The sequence below is a fragment of the Pogona vitticeps genome, chromosome 2, assembly GCF_051106095.1.
Source record: "Pogona vitticeps strain Pit_001003342236 chromosome 2, PviZW2.1, whole genome shotgun sequence".
Lineage (NCBI taxonomy): Eukaryota > Metazoa > Chordata > Lepidosauria > Squamata > Agamidae > Pogona > Pogona vitticeps.
Genome location: NC_135784.1, coordinates 210,839,612 through 210,860,412, shown reverse-complemented (window position 1 = coordinate 210,860,412; position 20,801 = coordinate 210,839,612). Strand labels below are relative to the sequence as shown.

Sequence of the window (20,801 nt, the reverse complement as noted above, 5' to 3'; positions counted from 1 at the left end):
AAAAATTTGACTTGCTCTACAGCACTGGTTCTTAACCTTGGGTTACTCAGGAGTTTTGGACTGCAACTCCCAGAAGCCTTCACCACCAGCTGTCCTGACTGGGGTTTCTGGGAGTTGCAGTTCAAAAGCATCCGAGTAACAAAGGTTAAGAACCACTGTTCTACAGCATAATGTTTTCTCCACGTTTTCCAGCAGCACACATGTAGACTTGATTGGATTCACTTGGGATTCCTAATTAAGAGCTAAAAACCCAGGATCTGTATAGAAACCTATGCCAAAATTGGGGCTTTTAATCAAAAGGCATTACTTAGAAATAACAAATTTTCCTCCATAATGAAGAAAGAATAGGGGCATAAAAGCAGTGAAGAATCCTTTGTTTCTAGTTGCTAACAACGTCAACTAGAATACCAATGGTAATGAAATGAAAAATGAAATGAAATGAAAAATACACAAAATGAAAACATGAGTCAATTTTTTCATTGCTTGTTAAAAACCAACTTACAAAGAAGCAAGGTAATATTTATTTATGAAAATAATTTTATTTATTATGATATACAACTTCAGAAGAGTAACATTTCTAGCCACATGCTGAATATGAAGCTATTGCCATGCAAAACTAAGTGAAAAGTTAGATTCAATGCTCCCAATTTGGTTTTGTGCATCCACTAGGACATGGAAAAATTAAAGCAAACGTTTTTCTGATTGCCTTTGCTTTTCAAATTATATGAAAATATGACAAAAAATGTTGCTATTTCACACTATTTCTGGCTTGTCTGATAGGGTGATGCTGAACGTATCTGTCAAGCAGATAAGCTATGGAGTGGAACAACACCAGTCTGCAGAAGTGAGTTATGCATTAATTTTTCTGCACATTTAACTCGGCTTCAACATACATAGATATATGAATAAAGAATAAAATGTCCATTAAGATGAATAAAATGGGCTGCATTGTTATTTTTGCCCAGAAAATATTAAAAACAATTTAGCTTTGCAAACCTTGGACTTGGAAGTCTTACAATTTACAACTGTTCACTTTGCCCAAAAAAATTGCTGTTCTTGCATGGGATTAAAACCTCCCCTTGCTGCCTCTTCCTTGTCCACAAAACTGCAGAATGCAGTTACTGTAAAGTTAAAGCTTCTCTATATTCATCCAAATTACATACCATGGTGCACCTCCTAGTGGCCATTAATGTTTTGTATGTTTTAATTTTAGTTTTCTTCCCAGCCTGCATATGTTTGGGCTAGGATCTGATAACTCAAAGCACATTATATTTAAGATTTAATTATCTAAGATTTCAATCCTCTCATGTAAGATATTACTAAACACCTTTAATCTGCTCATCTTTATTGAAACATGTATTGTGCAGAGTGGAACACTGTGGATCTGTTACCCTATCAAAACTACTGTATTGTAGGTCTGACTTCCTCACTCATTATGTGTATGCAGTATGTAGCATACTCGGGCTCCTTGTAATAAATCACTGCATACTTTTTCACGATAATGAGCCACAAAGTGATTCATGCTGGACTAGTAAGAAAAAGAAGGAAGTGAGGGGAGGAGTTAGGGATGGACAGTTGTTCCTATCCAGCAAACAAAATTAAAGCATCAGCTTTGTGTTCATGTGCAGAAATATCCTGTGGGCCTCCTGAAACAATAGATAATGGTTCCATTAGTGGGAAAAATTTCTTGTTTGAAGATGAGATTCTTTACAGCTGCAATCAGGGATTTGAGTTGCAAGGAGTAACTCGAAGGATTTGCCATGTGAACAAGAAGTGGAGCCCCTCAGCCCCTGTGTGTGTGAGTAAGTATAACTCAGTAGAAGCTCTTCAAGGAAGATCTATAGCAAATGAGTAAAAAGCCTTTTATAACATGTACCTTTCACTGCTAGTGGCTGTAAGGACCAATCACTAGAAGATGGCTATTCCAATTTTCTTCTCTTCTGCCTTTGCCTTCTAAATACATGTTTTCATGGTAACAAAAGAAACCAGAATAATTTGGGAGGAAACACAGGAGAGTTACAAACACAATGAGCAGACATATACACCATTTTCCATGAAGAGAAAGAACAAATCAAATGATGTCACCTGGCACAATCTGTAGTAATGACTGCTAACTTGGAAAGTGTAATAGGGGAGTACTGAGAATCATGGAGGATAAGGCTGTCAGTGGCTTCAATTTTGATGAAATCTGTTTATTGTTTCCAGTATCAAAGGCAACACGAGATGCTGGGGAACATAAGAGGGAGGGTACTGTTGTGCTTAGGTGGTACTTGTGGACATCTTATAAGGACCCGCTTGGCCTTATTACAAAAGGCCTTCTTAAATTCACATAGACAGTGACTAAAGCAGATGCAGTGTGCAGGTGACAATTGGACCATTATTCCTTCAGTCCTCCACTCCATCATGTTTGTCGAGCACTTTGCATTTCACTTTTATTGTCCCTCAACTAAAAAACTGAGATACTTGCTGAGTAATATAATACTGAGATGTTACTTGAATTTGTTCAGACGGTCTTTGATTTGAACTTTATGTTAGCATTTAATAAAAACCATGGGTTTAATTAACTTCTTGTCTTTGTTATGATACTTAATTCAGAATTTCATGTAACACTAGATAAAATCCTACTGCAAGATACTGTGTATCTAGGGGAATTGGAGCAAGCAGTTTTCTGGCCATCTCTTTGGTGCCTGGGTGCCCAACCAAGCATATGATCTATGTGCATCTGAACATGCAACAGAAAGCTGGAACAATCACACACCCCAATAACACAATTTGGGGCATAAGTTGTGCAAAGCCAATAGAATTCTTTCTGACTATTTAACTTGTCAAGATTTGATGGTTATTGTAGGTTTTTCAGGCTCTTTGGCCATGTTCTGAAGGTTTTTCTTCCTAACGTTTCACCAGTCTCTGTGGCCGGCATCTTCAGAGGACAGGAGTCAGAACTCTGTCTGTGCTCTAGTGCAGTTTGTTTGGATAGTTGAGTATTTATAGCTGTAGGATCAGCTTTTGTCTTTTTCAGGAGATGTGTGATTGTGGTGATCAGTGTGGTTTTTTGTGGGTATATTCTTGTGATAAGGGGGAGAGATTATCTGTCACTGTGGTTGATGGGTGTCGTTAGCTGGTCTTTTGTGTGCAGTGATCACCAATCTTTGTAGCTGGGTAGAGTTCGCTGACCTTTCATAGGCTGTATTTTTCAGTGCTGGGAGCCAGGCTTTGTTTAGTTTTAAACTTTCTTCCTTTTTTGTTGAAGTTCTGCTAATGTTCGTGGATTTCAGTGGCTTCCATGTGTAGTCTAATATAACGATTGCTGGTGTTGTCCAGTACTTCAGTATTTTGAAATAGAATTTCATGTCCAGCTTCTTTTAGGGCATGTTTGTTTAGGGCATGATGTCTTCACAACATCACTGGAAACAAGGTAGACTGAGAGACCATTACTGTCTAAGTGGGGGGTTGAACTTAGATTTCCCTAATCATAAACCAACCCATTCATCAATATACCATACTGGCTTTTACATTATCCTGCATCTATATTTTTAATTAAAAGATAATGTTGATAAAATGCCCATAATTATTTTTTTTTTAAAAAAACTGTTCTGCCTTTATTATACATCAATTTTACTTTAATGTTGTTCAGCTGTAGGTTCATAATTTAGGTTTCAACTTGAATGAGTTCATATCACAGTGAATATTAGAAATAACAACAACTAAAAATACATTGAAGGATATAGAGACAGATTAAATTAGCAGTCTTATTCCTGCACATGAGTGAGAATAGCACAAATCAAATCCAATGTCCACCATGTTTAGTGCCTTGATAGTCAATCTAAATATGTCAAGAAATGCACCAAATGTAATCAGTTCTTAAAAACCACTATGTTAATAACCAGTTGTAAAGAAGAGAGTAATATTTTTTGTAGAGCATTAGATGAAATGCCAACAAAATCATAAAGAAGACTTATTATTTTCCTTTTTTAGGCATAAGATGTGAACCTCCCCCAACAGTAGAAAATGCCATTCCCATCGCCAACGAAAATACATACAGAAGTAAAGTTTCCTTTGTGTGTAATTTTGGATATCATCTGGTTGGACCTGGCAACATCACCTGCTTGGCAAATGGATCATGGAGTAAACCTCATCCTTCCTGTGAAGGTGAGTAATAGGTTGTATTTTGTCTTTATGGATGCATTAATTTTCATATACCTGGAGTTGCTAGTGAACCAGTCTGCTGAATTAATACACTGGCCAAGATCCAGTGGTATATTTCTGTTTCCGACATGGATGTTCTTTCCTTCCACCTCCCACAGCAGTCCTTCAAAATAAAAGTCTTGATAACTCATCTAAAAGTGTTAAGAAATACAGTCCCCCATGCTACAGAGCAGGTTTTTGGGGTGCACAGAGGGGTTTGAGAAGAGATGCTTATTCTTGCAGAGGCATCTGGATCCTAGCTGTAGTTTCTAAACAAATGAGAGATTCATAGATTCGCCATAGAAATCCACATACAGACTGAAATGGTTGTTCAGAGCCCTGAAAGATATGACTTCTTCCAAGTAGCTCTAGGCATTTGATGTTTTTCTCTTTGAGTGTAGATTAACACAGAAGACTCCTTATTCTGCTAATGTGTTTGTTATTGTTTTTACATGGTTGATTGGGGAAGAATGGTCACAATTGTTAATTGCCATATATCACCTTTTAGAAACCAGATGTGAGGATCCAGAATTTATTGAGAATGGGAATGCTGTCTATGAGAACAATACTGTTGGCAGCAGAGTCGCATATTACTGCAACAAAGGATATACCTTGGAAGGAGAACCTATTGCAGAGTGCACAGAAACTGGAACTTGGAGCCATCCAATGCCACTGTGCAAACGTATGTAATTTTGAAGATTAGCTGTGTCATTATTGATGATTTTGTTTTTCAGTAAAACATTTCTAATTTAGAGTAAGTCTGTTTTCTTCAGATGTTTGTCTATATTTAACCAACATAAATAAGAGAAGACATAAGAGAAGAAACCAGTGATCTCTAATGTATGTTACCATGTAACAAAACACACTTAAAAGACTATGGGTTTAAATATACACATTTGAATATTCTCCAAGAGTACAGATATTCAGAGAAGTCACTCAAAGCATTTCTCTTTAGGTAGGCATTTTGCACTTTCTATCTTCTTCCCTCTCCTGCAATAATAATAGAAATATTTGCCACAAACACCTTAATTAAATTCAGGAAAGCAGTAAAGATGCTTTGAGCCAAATTTCACATGATATAAAAATAATTATTCAGATTGTCCAGGGTCTTTTTTATAACTGTTTTGGTGAAAGGGTTTGGCTTAGTGCAGTGATGCAGGCACAGAGATTTTTTAACCCAGGCCTCTGTGCAGTTTTTTTTTTCCTTATAAGAACTGGAAGGCTTTGAAGCCTGTGGAGGAAGCATAGTTAGATTAAAATCAATCAAATAAACAAACAAACAAACAAACACCACAGCCACCAATCTATTAACCAGAACCATCAGTATGAACATACTTCACAGGTATTGAAAGAACTACGTTCAGTTCATATCTAAGCATAATTCAATTTGCTGGAGCTTCTTTTTAAAGCCCTTTAATATTCAGGACACAGGAACCTGAAGAAGCATTTGATCCTATATTGACCTGTCCCTATGTTAGAGTTATCTTTGGAGTCCTTCCCCAGGTATCCACACTATCTGAACTAAGATTAAATTGAACAGAGGATCTTCACTGAGCACCTTCCATTGAACTTGTTAAGGTTCAATCAGAAGGGTATATGTCCCGCTATTTGGTGCACTGTAGGGCAGGTTGGTTTGCTCTTTCTTCCCAGCCATCAGAAAACTTGATAATTAGATCAAACCAATCCATCCCCAGAACACCCCTACCTGCACCTTTTTGAGTATCTGTCAGTGCCTTCTACTTTTTTGTTGTGGATAGGTGCACTCTAATTTGCTCCATCAGTGCATGTGATCACTAGGAACAGACCAAAATTGAGCCTTGTAGCCATCAAAGCTACCAAGGCTCCTTCCACTGTTAATTTATGATATCATGAAGTGGCTTAATTAGCAACCCACTTCAGGATATTGGCAAATCAAACACTTGCCCTGCTCCTGTATGCTGATGCACTGAGTTGCTTAGATTAAATTAATCTAAGTACAGTAATTCAGTGCATCAGTGATGGTCTAGCAGAAGAAAAATAATAATTTCACTTCCCTAGCCCTTCTGCAGAGGAGCAGGGGAAATGTTCAATTTGTCAATATCTTGAAGTATCTCTTTTACAAAGCCACTTCATGATACCAGAAATTGATGGTGGGAGGACCCAGACTATATGTACCTAAGGTCACTTGGTGTTGGTATTTGAATGCACAGATCACACCAAATGGCGTATTGCACCTCCACCGAACCCTAAACCACAAAAGCCTGCTCCAAAAGAACCGGTGTTGTTGCAGCTTTAGTCGACATTGCTTCCAAAGTATTGTGAAGAGCAGTGTTTTAAAAATGCAACATTCTTTTCTTTACAATTCAAAGCTGGAACTCTCAAGCCCTCTTTGACCTGGAAGCGGGGAAAAGGTTGTCTCCTTCTGAGTAATGTATTCATGTTGTTTTTGTGTCAGTGGTGTTGGCGGCTACTAGCGAGGTATCAATTCCCGTTTTTTTAAAAAAATTAAGTGCCCCAAACCCCAACCCCTTCAGAAAGAAAGTAAATTGACAGCAACATTCACACACACTGAAATGATCAGAAATGAAGCAATATGTTGTGGGGGAAAAAAAACCAATTGCTGGGGCAAATGAATCTATGTTGGTCATACATCACGTGACCAAAAAAATTATGAAATGATGTAAATAACAGCCAAAGCGATATAACTAGAGTTCTTTTGGGAAGTGTGACCGAACCCTAAGTCAGTTTGCTCCCCCAACCTAGAGAAGCTTCTTTCATGCTCTAGAACAGAGCTCCCCAAACCCCGGTCCGCAGCCTGGTGCTGGTCTGTGGCCTGAGCCCAACCGGGCCATGGAGACAGATCTCCCCCCAACCCCACATGCACTCCCCCACCACACAGCCCCTTTGTGGCTGTGCCTACATTAGCACTCCCCCACACCTCCGTGCATGCGCACGAGTGCCCTCTGAGCAGCGCCCCACCCTTCACACATGCACATGAGCATGCACGCACCCACATGAGCACCACTCCACCCTTTGTACATGCACATGAGCATGCACACTTGCACAAACACCCTCCCGCTACTTCACACATGCATGTGAGTGTGTGCGCCTGCATGAGAGAGCGAGAGAGCGCCTTCATGCATGCACACAAGCGCGGGGTGCCCTGCCTTCCCCAACTGGTCTGCAAGGTTAAAAAGGTTGGGGACCACAACTCTAAAAAATTTCAGGGAATCTAATTTAGAAATTCCCTCATGATGTATCATTGTGCTGTAACAGCAGTGATTTTCCCCCCTATGGTGCCACTTCCCCCATTACTGTGGAAAGGGTTATTATTTCTCACTGGGCATGGGAAAATAGCCTACTGTCTCAACACATAAAACTACATAGAATTGATAGATACATGTTGTTCATAAGTAGTGGATCAGTTAGAAATAAGTCTGAATCCTCATAGCAGTATGATTTTATTAAGGAAAAGTGGTATGATGTGTCCTCGCAAATGAAACTTTTCTTGCTTCATTCCTCTTCAACAGCAAACCCTTGCCCTGTGCCTTTCATAATCCCAGAAAACGCCCTCCTGTCAGAGACAACTTTTCATGTTGGGCAAAAAGTCTTTATGAAGTGTAGAGAAGGCTATCTACTTCGGGGGCCATCTGTCATCGTCTGTAATCCTGATGAGGCATGGACTCCAACAACAGCCAAATGTGAAAGTAAGTAAATGTAAAAAAAAATGTTCACATTTACTTTTGTTGGGAAGGGTTCATGGCTTTTCTTTCCAGTGAAACAAGAATACAAAAGTGTGTAATTTGTGTAAACTGGTACAGTACATATTCATGTGCATGAACCCATAAAAGAATTGATTATCATAACAATAGTGATCTGAGTCAGGCAGGTCTTGAAATAGTACCTAGTCTTCTACCTTGGAGGTTCTACGTTGCATGTGAGTTACTATGCAAGTGAAATCAATATTTTTCATTTTGTTTGTTCTTAGGCTCTACATCCTGGTCAGGAGATCTCTGGTTCTCTCAGGGTTTTGCTCATTCTCATTAGGACCCATCCAACTTAATAGGTAGTACAGATGTTGCCAGGAATGCCAAACTGATGAGACTTTTGGTTGATAAGGAAAATCTTCAAAGGCAGAAATAAGCAGTCTTTCTAAAACCAAAGCCTATATTCCCCAAGTAGAAGATGGGCATGGGACACATACTAATGATAAGTAGTACTGTGTTGAAAAGTGGGTGGAGACCCCGCTTTCTTTTTTCACTTTTCATTTTTCCCCTTACCACACATACCAATGCCAATGTCAATCCATTCACAGAAGTCCAAATCTCATTCATTTATCTTCCCAACTTTCATTGATCTGCACATGGACGCATCTAAATATGCACACACAGTCCATCCATTCACACAGACACACAAAAAATATGTAGTTTAATGCCCCCCCCACTCAGCTATTATTCCCACTTTGCTCCTCTCCATTCAAAACAGCTTGCAAGAAGAACAGGGCCCTCAGCTGCCTCCCACATTACTCCCAATGCCCATTGCACCATTATGCCCTGCCTGCCAGGAAAAACAAAATAGCCAGCCGCTATGTGCAACTCAGCTACAAATGCATCAAGCATCATTCTGTAGTTGACTCCTGCATGTATGTGTGGCCAAACTATAAAATAGTGCCAAGAGTTGTAGAGGAAGGACAGATTGTCTAGCTGCCATGCTCTATGCCTGGGCCATTCAGTTGTTTGGCTACCAGCTCCTTCATTTGTTCTCCCAACAGCACAAACTTGAAAGAAGCACTGAGACGACACAATCTAAAGTACAGATGTATCTTTTCATACATCTCCCTTCCCACTGACTGCAACTCCTTTCATCGCACTCTCTTCCCTTCTTTCAGTTGTACATAACAGGGAAAGGGGGTTGTACTCTAAGAAGATTTGGAGCAGAACTTTCTTTTCCCCTGTATGCAAAATAGAAGGGAGATTAGTTTTAGTCATCTGTGTTTATATATCAGGATGCTGAAATCTCTTGAGTCTTGTTGTAAGGTAAATCACACCTTGCCTCAGAAGTTCACACACATGCCTGCCATGTTTTGGAGAAATAAAATACATATCAGATCAGAAACTTCAGGGGATCCAGAATATTGCAGCCGGGTTATTAATTGGGACTGGTTACAAGGATCATGTAACGTTCCTATTGCAACAGCTCCACTGGCTGCCAATCTGTATCAGACGTAATTCAGTTCTTTTTAAGTCCTAAACAACGTGGGTCTAAGCTGCTTGAAATACCACATTTCCCTTTATAAGCCTGCCCAAGTTTTAAAACCATCCGGGGAAGCCTTTCTCTCTGCCCCGCCACCCTCACAGGGGCATTTGGTGAGGACGTGAGAGAGAACCTTCTCCGTTGCTGCCCAAACTTTGGACCTCCTCCCATGTGAGACCAAACTGGCCCTTTCTTTGCTGTCCTTCCGCAGCCAGGCAAAGATTTTTGTCTTCTGACAAGCTTTTTCTCTGTGAATGGCTGCTGAAGAGTAAGATAGCTGCTTGTGTGTATTTTGTTTTTTTGTTTGTTTGTCGTCTCGCCTTCCAGTTGTTACATTGTTTTTAATATTATAAGCTGCCTTGGGTCCTCTTGAGCCGGGGTATAAATATTTTAAATAAATAATAGGTCATGCCTACAGTTTAAACATTTGCATGGCTAGAAAAGGGTAAGTTAAAAAAACATACATATAGATATTTTAGATAATGGAGACAATGTGTGCAAACATGGTGTAGCGATCACCCTGCTTTGGCTCAGGTAGAAGATTGTTTGCATGCACCAATGAGAGCTGTTGGGAGGCGGAGCCAGATAAACTAGAAGGGAGGGGTGAGACAGAGAAGAGAGAAAGAGTTTGGGGTTTGAGGCAGAGAGAGTGTTTAAAGAGTGATTAGTCAGAGTGTGACCTGTATTAATTAAGATAGAAGAGGTTAAAGTAAAATACTAAAACTTTGTGTAACTTTAAGAATGTGCTTAAGAACTAAAACAACTTGCAATCAATAAACTTATTTCTGTTTAAAAGTTCAGTACTGAATGGACCTCAGTCTTACATAGGAAATATAAGTTGATAAAGAGATAATCTGATGGCAGCGTGTTAAAGGGTATGTTGGGATATTTTCATGAGGCTCTGGGTTTGGTGAAACAAAGCAGAGGCCACGGGGTAAACACCACACATGGGTATGTTAGGAAAAGTGTGAAAATAAGTGGAAAACATGTACAATTTCTGAGCAAGAAGAAGAAAGTCTGAAAGTGTGCTCCAGATGAAGGATGAGATGTACAAATGAAATCACAGAAATGCATTGAAATCAAGACTGGGTTTATGAGATCTTTATGAAGGAGTTAACCTTGTTTTATTGTTGTTTCTCTTTAGAGATATCTTGTGGGCCACCTGCTCATCTTGAAAATGCTTTGATCCGTGGAACATTTTATCAGTATGGAGACATGGTCACCTACTCATGCTACAGTGGATACATGCTGGAAGGCTCCCTTAGAAGTATCTGTTTAGAGAATGGAACCTGGACTACACCCCCAGCTTGCAAAGGTATTTGCTATTACAACTGTACAAGATGAGCATTTTGTACCTTTTGTACATGTAGCTGTCACATTGTTGTTGAAATTAAGTCCCCAAAGTTTTCTACAGTTGATTTTGAATGTGGGGGAAAAATCCATCTGGCACAGATCTTTGCTTTGCTTTGCTTTGCTCAGCTAAAAGGGAAGACAACATATTCCAGGGAATAGTATCTTGGTTCTAAAGCCATCTTTTTATTTACATGCAACAACAGCGTTTTTCCATATTTTTAAGATTTGTACTATTTCCTTTTTGGTGAATGGCCATAGTTAATTAGTCCTATAATTAACATTAACTCCAGTTTATGCATTTCCTTCTCATCTGGCCTCTCTGTTTACAATCCCCATCTACAACAATATGCATATAATATACTTGAAGCTAAGATTAAAATTGCATGCATCTGATGAAATAGTCTATTTACACTAACATGATTAAAGTGTTGCTCTTTAAGATGCCAATGTACTCTTCAGCCTACTGCTACTTCCACAAAAGGAAATTAGTTCTGCTACAAGCTTTATAAAATTTAACATTAACCTATCACAGGTTCTGGAATTTTCCTTTGCTTGACCTCTGTCTGTTTATGGCAAAGAACACAAGAGGGGATCCTGTAGAACAGTGATTCTCAACCTTTTTCAAGTCACAACCCCCTTTTATAATAGCCAAGTTAATCTGCAACACACACACCCTGCCACGTTTGCATTAAAAGGCATTTTAATGGGGTAAAATCATCCCTTCTCAGGAAGTAGAAGCTTCTTGCTCCTCCAAAGGGCCTGTTTCCCATTACATTCTCATGCACACACATAAACATACACACTAACTTTAATACCTGGTTCCAAAAGGTCAAGGAAGAAATGATTTAATAATAACTACAATAGATATAAGGTACCCCCCCCCAGAAAACACTCCGCAACCCTCTGAGGGGGTTCCACCTCCCAGGTTGAGGAATACTGCTATAGGCCATCTTGACTGCTGATTAGTCTAGAGAAAAGGGGCCTTAGGAGGGACTATGACTGAAATGTATAAAATAATTCAGGGGATGGATAAAGTGGATAGTGGGAAGCTCTTTTCCCTCTCAGGTAACACCAGAACCATGGGGACATCCGCTCCAATTGGGTGTTGGGAGAGTGAAAACAGACAAAAGAAAATATTTATTTACACAACGTGTTGTTAGTCCAATTAGAACACCTTGCCACAGGATGTAGTGATGGTGTCTGGCTTAGATGCCTTTAAAAGGGGATTGGACACATTTCCTGGAGGAAAAGTCCATCACAGGTTATAAGCCATGATGGGGATGTATAATCTCCGGACTTCAAAGGAAGGTACCTCAAAATGCCAGATGCAGGGGAGGGGTATCAGGAGACAGGTATCGAATTGTCTGGTGTACTCCCAGAGGAATCTAGTGGGGCCACTGTGAGATAAAGGAAGCTGGACTAGATGGGCCCTTGGCCTGATCCAGCAGGGCTGTTCTTATGGTCTTATGATGTTGATGTTGTCAATATTCATGCTGACCTCTGCTATGGACTCCCTGACATCCTTTTCCCTGCTGACAGCAAGACAATGTCAGGCCACATCCTCATGTTTTGGATTGGGGGTGGTTTCTTCAACCCTCTCCAGCAGACTATATTAGCTCTTCCCAAAATCTTCAAGTGACTGGAAGTCTACTTCATTGTTTAAAAAAAGCTTTGGGGGATTGAGGGTAAAAAGAAGGTGTAGAGGAGTCTGAACATAATATTGAGCATCTACCAAAAATATGTGTCAATTATTTGGTACTCCTCATCATTTGAAGGGCAAATCAAGGAACAGGGAAGCAGCCTGTACTGAATGGAGTTGCGCTTCCTCTGAAAACACAGATGCGCAGCTTGGGGATGTTCCTGGATTCATAACTAAGCCTGGATACCCAGGTTACAGCAGTGTCCAGGAATGCATTTGCACAATTAAAACTAGTGCACCAGCCGCAACCATTTCTTGAGAGGTCTGATCTGGCCATGGTAACACAGCCCCTTCCTTCCTTCCTTCCTTCCTTCCTTCCTTCCTTCCTTCCTTCCTTCCTTCCTTCCTTCCTTCCTTCCTCTGGTCCCACCTCTGCTGATTTTTTAATGGTTTGCAGAGAACATGCTTTCTAATTTAAAGTTTCAGACTACTATATTTCTGGAAAACTTTTCTATAGAAAACTAACATAGAAAAGTACTTCACAGTCTCAGAAGATAGAACATCAAAAGTTTGACCACTAGTTTCACAACATACATAATTATTCACTACTCAGAGTGATTCCATATGAGATCACCACTTCCCATTCCTTTTCCTTACTTTCAAGTAATGCATGCAGGAATTCCTCATCTCAGATGACATAAACTAGTTTAAAATTATATATCTAGCAGGAATTTTCAAGTGGCTGATACCTGGCCTCATCATCTCCCCTCTATTCCACTGAAGGTTCTCACCAAGAAAATAAGTACCACAATCCATATTTTATCTTCAGTTGTAGAGAAAACACACACACACACCCCAAACAAAGGTAAAATAATATTTTTAACATGATATTCTTCATACATAGAATGCCAGACGACAGACGGGCCTGTTATTATTTGTGGTTGGCAACTAGAATCCAAACATTTGTGTGTATTTCTGATATACATACTGTGGATTAGCTGGGACACAGCTGTAAATACAAATTTACCTGGTGTTCCTGAAACATGCCTTTTTTCTCATTATAAAATGACATACTGTATTGCAAATGACTGCAGTAAATCATAGTTTGCATCCACTAGAAGGCAGCATATTGTACATTTGTGCAATTGCAAATACACTTCTGCTTCAAAAAATGTAGTGCCTAAAATATAGGTCAGATTTTCGTAATTTCAACTCCTGCATTATTTTGGTAATACTTACAATAAACATGATGCATCAGGATTACTGTTTCCAATCTATATTGGAGTCGGGCTCCCAGGCTAATGTGGTAACCTGATAAAGTGACTTGAATTGGTGAGGTTAAATTTTAAGGAAACACTTCGTAGCTCCATTAAAACACAGACTTCATTAGATATGGTTCTTATGGGCAATAAAAGTTTCAGAATCACTATGCTTCAACAGGTATAGCTTTCCTAGACAATACAAGTTTGAATGTTGATTTTTTTTCCCCATAAGCTTCCTAATGCCAAGAATACTTTGAAGAATCCAGTCCCGTAGCATTATCTCCATTTAAATACATCATGTTCTAACTTGATGCTGTTCTTTTTTCCAGCTATTTGCCGGTTCCCCTGTCAGAACGGTGGTGTCTGTGAGCGACCGAATGCGTGCTCCTGCCCAGAAGGATGGATGGGACGTCTCTGTGAAGAGCGTATGTACCTTCTGTCTAAAAATGCTGCCATTGTTTATTTGTTATACTTGATCCTCTGACTGACATTTCTACTCTCGTTACAATTCTGTTATTATCTCAACAGATTCTAGCAACAATATGGTGCATGTGCCTTTCCACAGAGGTGCTATGTGTCCATAAGCACACACAACTCGTTTGTAATTAATGATGTCATTGGCATATGTCATGGGCAGTCCAGAAACTGCAAAGAGCTGTCTTTCAGCTCCTCCTGTGTGATTTTTTTCATACTGTGTTGTGTAAATGCAAAACTATGATCCCACTGTAATTGAATACTAGTAAACATTTATTTCTAATAGAATAGTAAGCAGCCATTGGTAGTAAGTCCTATTAAAATCAATGGGACTTCTGAATATTCATGCTTAGGGTTATACTGTAGTTGTAACAAAGATAATAAAATAAAATATAAGTGTAATACCGCTTCTCCCTCTTCCTTCTCCCTTTCTCTGAAATCCTGAATCAGTTGAAATATGTAGAGTAGCAACTTACGTATACAAAGAGCATCTGGTGCACATAATTCTCATTTCTTAAGTGATTGCACACAAAATAAAACGCAGTCTAAAAACCTGAATTTGCATTTCAGAGAAAGAAACACAGGCAGGCAGTTGAAAGAGAGCGCTCAGATGCGCCAGGTGTTACAGCTGCATAAACAAATGGAAATGACACATTATCCTGAATTTTATTTAAAGGGGCCAGTTGCTAATATTGCATTGGAAATGCAATAGCTCACTTTGTTTGCTATCTGAAACACTGACATATTTTCTCTTTAATAGAATAGCTAAAATATTTATTGGGGGGAATCAAAATGGGGGATATTTTTATGCTACACATTTTATTTTCCAACAAACTGAACTTAAAACCCAAGTTTGACTGTGTTTATTAGAAAGTAAATTCCACTGATTTCAGTGGAGGTTACTTCAAGCTAAGTGTAATAAGGATCTTGTTGCCAACAATGTACTTATAAATATGAGACATTGGGGATTCTCGTGATAGTGTTTTGATGAGTTGCCCAAGAATATCATTTATTTATTTAAAATATTTTATCTTATCTTTCTCCTTAAAAAGGACCAAAGGCGACTTATAACAGTTTCAAATACTTTGAATTGCCCTGTACTTGCAGTAAATCTTGTAGTATTTCGTTGTGTAATTATAGCCTTGAATGCCAGTTTCAAGAGATGCATCAGCACACTCAAAGCAGTGAGAGCAGGAGCTAATCACAGCTCTAAGGGAAGTCCCTTCCACAGCTGAGGTGCAACGCAGTCCAAGAATTTGCCTTTTCTAGCTGCAGAGGTTTTGAAGTGTTCTTCTAAGTCTGCTTCCCTTTACAGTTAGGAAGTTCAGCCAAAGGTGAATCAGGCACACATTCCCTTGCAGAAGCTGTTTTTGCATTTGGTATGTCATAGCTCATTTCCTTACCTTAGTGCTGACAATGATGCTTAATGCAGACCTCAACACTTAGGGACTGCTTTATGCTCCAGGTAATTGTAATCTGCCACTCCAGTTCACCTTCTGACTCCCTTTTCTATGCAGAGGAAGAGACAGCTGTCTAAAACCATCAAGGCTTATGTTTAGGTGTGGAGGGGAGATCAAATGTAGGTAGGAACATCCTGGGAGAGAGGCTTAGAACTGCATTTTCAATGACTTCAGTTTGTAAAGGGGGGATGTTCTCATGTTGCAGATACCACCGGTTCAGGGCATAGCTACTGATATTTCATGATACCCCTGAACTCAGAATTTCATGACACCCCTAAACTCAGAAGAGCTTAACAGGTGGTTGGAAATTGTGAAATGGCAGAGTGATTTAACAGATAATCTGCACAAACAGCCAGTCTAGTGCACATTCTTTTCATTTCTTACTGCATATATTGCTTTTTTTAAGAAACCAAAATGAGCAAGGAATTTGTGAACCTTGGTTCAATCATTAATCCAAATGGAGACTGCAGCCAAGAAATCTGAAGACTAGCATTTGAAAGAATAAATATGAAGAATTAGAAAAATCTTTAAATATAAGGATGTGTCACAAACACCAAGATCATCTATACCAGGGGTCGTCAACGCCCAGTTCACAGCCCAGTGCCGGTCTGTGGACTTACTGGAACTGGGCTGTGGATACAGTATCCAACCCCACCCCGCACACATGCGCAGGGGGGTGTCATGCTTGCGGTGGGGGTGTCATGCTCATGGTGGGGTTGTGTTGCACTTGCGGGTTGGGTGTGTCACACCTGCAGGGGGTTGTCACCCCATACAGGTGCAACACGCCCACCGCACGAGCGCAGGGGTGCCCCTGCCACCCATGCATGGAGCTCACTCCCCCCCAACTGGTCTGTGGCCCCAAAAAGATTGGAGACTGCTGATTTATACTATGGTATTCATGACTGATGTGCATGGATATGAAGGCTGGACAGTAAAGAAATGTTACAAGGGAAAAAAGAATAGCAAAGAATAGCAAGGAGAGACAAAGGGGCCTTCTTAAATGAACAATGTAAAGAAATAGAGGAAAATAATAGAAAAGGAAAAACCAGAGATCTGTTCAGGAAAATTGGAGATATTAGAGGAACATTTTGTGCAAAGATGAACATAATAAAGGACAAAAATGGGAGAGACCTCACAGAAGCAGAAGACATCAAGAAGAGGTGCCAAGAATACACAGAGGAATTATACCAGAAAGATTTGGATATCCCAGACAACGCAGATAATGTGTTTGCAGACCTTGAGCCAGATATCCTGGAGAGTGAAGTCAAGTGAGCCTTAGAAAGCTTGACTAACAACAAGGCCAGTGGAGGTGATGGCATTCCAGTTGAACTATTTAAAATCTTAAAAGATGACGCTGTTAAGGTGCTACATTCAATATGCCAGCAAGTTTGGAAAACTCAACAGTGGCCAGAAGACTGGAAAAGATCAATCTACATCCCAATCCCAAAGAAGGGCAGTGCCAAAGAATGCTCCAACTGCCGTACAATTGCACTCATTTCACACTCTAGCAAGGTTATACTCAAAATCCTACAAGGTAGGCTTCAACAGTATGTGGACCGAGAACTCCCAGAGGTACAAGCTGGATTCCGAAGGGGCAGAGGAACTAGAGACCAAATTGCTAACATGTACTGGATTATGCCAGAGAGTTCCAGAAAAATATCTACTTCTGCTTCATTGACTATGCAGAAGCCTTTGACTGTGTGGACCACAACAAACTATGGCAAGTCCTTAAAGAAATGGGAGTGCCTCACCACCTTATCTATCTCCTGAGAAACCTATATGTGGGACAGGAAGCAACAGTTAGAACTGGATATGGAACAACTGATTGGTTCAAACTTGGGAAAGGAGTACGACAAGGCTATATATTGTCCCCCTGCTTATTCAACTTATATGCAGAATACATCATGCGAAAGGCTGGACTGGAGGAATCCCAAGCCAGAATTAAGATTGCCGGAAGAAATATCAACAACCTCCGATATGCAGATGATACCACATTGATGGCAGAAAGTGAGGAGGAATTAAGGAACCTTGTAATGAGGGTGAAAGAGGAGAGTGCAAAAAATGGTCTGAAGCTCAACATCAAAAAAACTAAGATCATGGCCACTGGTCCCATCACCTCCTGGGAAATAGAAGGGGAAGATATGGAGGCAGTGACAGATTTTTCTTTCTTGGGCTTCATGATCACTGCAGATGGAGACAGCAGCCACGAAATTAAAAGACGCTTGCTTCTTGGGAGGAAAGTGATGACAAACCTTGACAGCATCCTAAAAAGCAGAGACATCCCCTTGCCAACAAAAGTCCGCATAGTCAAAGCTATGGTTTTTCCTGTAGTGATGTATGGAAGTGAGAGCTGGACCATAAAGAAAGCTGACCACCAAAGAATTGATGCTTTTGAATTGTGGTGCTGGAGGAGGCTCTTGACTGGACTGCAAGGAGAACTAACCTATCCATTCTAAAGGAAATCAACCCTGAGTGCTCACTAGAAGGACAGATCCTGAAGCTGAGGCTCCAATACTCTGGCCATCTCATGAGAAGAGAAGACTCCTTGGAAAAGACCTTGATGTTAGGAAAGTGTGAAGGCAAGAGGAGAAGGGAACGACAGAGGATGAGATGGTTGGATAATGTCATCGAAGCTACCGGAATGAATTTGACACAACTCCGGGAGGCAGTGGAAGGTAGGAGGGCCTGGCATGCTCTGGTCCATGGGGTCACGAAGAGTCCGACACGACTAAACGACGACGGTGTTGGAGGAGAGAACTTTACAGATATATGAGAAGACAGGGTTCATTGGAAAAGGCAATAATGCTCAGGAGAAAATAAACAAGAAAAGAAGAAGGTGAAACATAAGATGGATTGACTCAGTAAAAGGAATCATGGCCTTTGGTCTGCAAGATCTGAACAGAGCTGTTAATGACAGGACGGTGTGAAAACTGCTAATTCCTAAGGTCATCATATGCCAGAAGCAATACGATAGCATGTAACAATAACAGCCTTTCTATACAAAAAGCTGACAAATACATACACAAAACCTTACTTATTTAAAAAGTGCTCACTTATTTACATATGAATGTCAAAACACTATAGCTATATACAGACATTAGTTGTTTAGTAATTATGTTAAATATGTTGGAGATTATAGAGGGCAACTCAGCTTACACTGAAGAAGATGGTTGTCTTTTCATGGGAGGAACAGGTAGAGAGAGAAGAGTCTTCTTAGGTTTTCTAGACAGTTATTTACTTGCATTCACCTGAGGTTACCTTCCTTCAACCTAGACTGATATTTGTAGACTTGATGATGCTAAATATTTACTTCTCACTGTTCACTCTTGATCCTCTCCGCAAGATCATAGAGGTGGTATCTTGCCTTTGTTCTTTAGAAGAGGGGCGCAGCCACAGATTGCTGGAGCTCCATTTTATTTAACTAAAATTAAGATTCCAATTATTTGTGCTATCTCAATGTATTTCTCTAAAAAGCATTAGCTTTCTAATACGCCTAAAATAAGAAAATGGAAATGGTTTCTTTCCAAAGACGAAAGGGTGCTTGGTTACTCATTTTGACTTTTAGGAGCTAAATCCACAAGTTTTGCTAACAAATGTTAGACTTTTCTCCCAAAGCAGAGTTGTTCTTTATTTGTATCACTGCTGAGACTTCCTGGCATTTGTAATGATGACCTGCCAAGACCTCAGCTCTACTAAGTGCTACTTATGGTGTAAGGCGTCTAACACTACATTAGGTGATAGCTTAAGCAAATTTGTGGTATACTGATACACTGATGAACTATTTCAACACTAGTTTGATTGTGTAGTGAGGTGGTTGTTTTTAACTAAAGAGCTACAGTATATGCCATGGAAGCATGAGAAACATTCACAGCACACATTAAAAAATTTGGGAAACCTGTATCCAAAATTTTTAGTTTTATATGGTGATTGCTTTGTTCTTAATTAGAAAACTTTTGCCTTATACTAATATATTGCTGAACTACTTAAGTACTTCAGCCCTGAAGGATGATGAATCATTGGCCATATGCAAAGGAAGCATAAAATAGACTTACAGGAAAAAAGTTACACTCAGTTATGAGACATGTGGCATCATGCGCTAAAAGAAACATTGATGTGTGACTCCTACAGCTGGTATGATCTGTGACTGCAGTATAGGGCAAGTGAATCAAAGCAGAACAGATGCCCTGAGAAACACAATTCTTACAGCCTAATGGGAATCACCCCTAGGATGCAATCCATGTGGGAAAATCTATCTTTGAATAAATTTATCCTGCTCATTAACTTTACTGTGGCATATTTTGAAAATGAACTTATCATATTGCAGGCTTTTTTGCTTTTGTATTTTTGTTTCCTACTTCCCTCTGTACTTCCTTGATAGGTGTTGATCTGCAGTGTTTTTAAACATTTGTTTGTAGCACTTCCAAGTGTATGTGTGTGTGCATGTGCACGCCTGCATGCACACGTGCACACACACATGCATATGTGTGTGTGTGTGTGTTTGGTTGGTCGGTTGGTTGGTTGGTCGGTTGGTTTGTTGGTCTTTTGGTTAGTCGGTGGGTCAGTCAGTTGGTACTGTATTGGCTGCCTTTCTCCTGATAAGAGGACTCACAACGTCATGCACATACTTCTGTGGTTCTTAATTGTTAAGCTGATGCTGTTTCAGTTATGTGAAGAGATCCTTCTCAAAGGTTTGCATTTTTATTCCATTTTGATTCTATTCTTTGTCCCTTTTCTGCTCTTTAGCAATTTGCATCCTGCATTGTCTTAATGGAGGTCGCTGTGTGGCTCCTTACCAGTGCAACTGCCCAGCTGGATGGACTGGATCACGCTGCCACCAGGGTAAGACTCCCCAAGGTTCTGTGCCAGGCAAAAAAGGATGACTCCACTAATTACAGACCAATCACTCCCTTAATACAATCAGCAAACTTTATGCAAGACATTTACAATGGAAACTGCAGGATTGGCTGGAACACCAAAACATACTTGCAGAGGAGCAAGCCGGTTTTAGGAAAGGCAGGTCTAATATAGATCAGTGCCTAGTATTTCAGCATCTTATTGAACAACATTCTTCTCATAACATCTCTTCCCTTTATGCTGCTTTCATATATTTCAAAGCAGCCTTTGATTCCATATCAAGAATCAAGCTGTGGGATAAATTGGAGGCCTCCTCAATAGAACGATGGTGACTCTACTTAA

The 20,801-nt window shown here is 39.9% G+C and overlaps 1 protein-coding gene across 3 annotated transcripts in view; it reads left to right on the top strand.

The window, feature by feature from the left end:
- SVEP1 (sushi, von Willebrand factor type A, EGF and pentraxin domain containing 1) overlaps nucleotides 1–20,801 on the top strand; it is a 160,449-nt gene that overhangs the window by 135,969 nt on the left and 3,679 nt on the right. The window contains exons 41-48 of one of the 3 annotated variants that reach the window (XM_020791136.3): nucleotides 781–844; nucleotides 1,629–1,802; nucleotides 3,976–4,149; nucleotides 4,694–4,867; nucleotides 7,695–7,871; nucleotides 10,562–10,732; nucleotides 14,001–14,096; nucleotides 20,349–20,444. In XM_020791136.3, coding sequence (XP_020646795.3) covers nucleotides 781–844; nucleotides 1,629–1,802; nucleotides 3,976–4,149; nucleotides 4,694–4,867; nucleotides 7,695–7,871; nucleotides 10,562–10,732; nucleotides 14,001–14,096; nucleotides 20,349–20,444 — 1,126 coding nt within the window. Of the gene's footprint in view, nucleotides 1–780; nucleotides 845–1,628; nucleotides 1,803–3,975; nucleotides 4,150–4,693; nucleotides 4,868–7,694; nucleotides 7,872–10,561; nucleotides 10,733–14,000; nucleotides 14,097–20,348; nucleotides 20,445–20,801 lie in introns of those variants that run through there. The other 2 variants (XM_072992019.2, XR_013541414.1) reach the window with 2 other exon arrangements.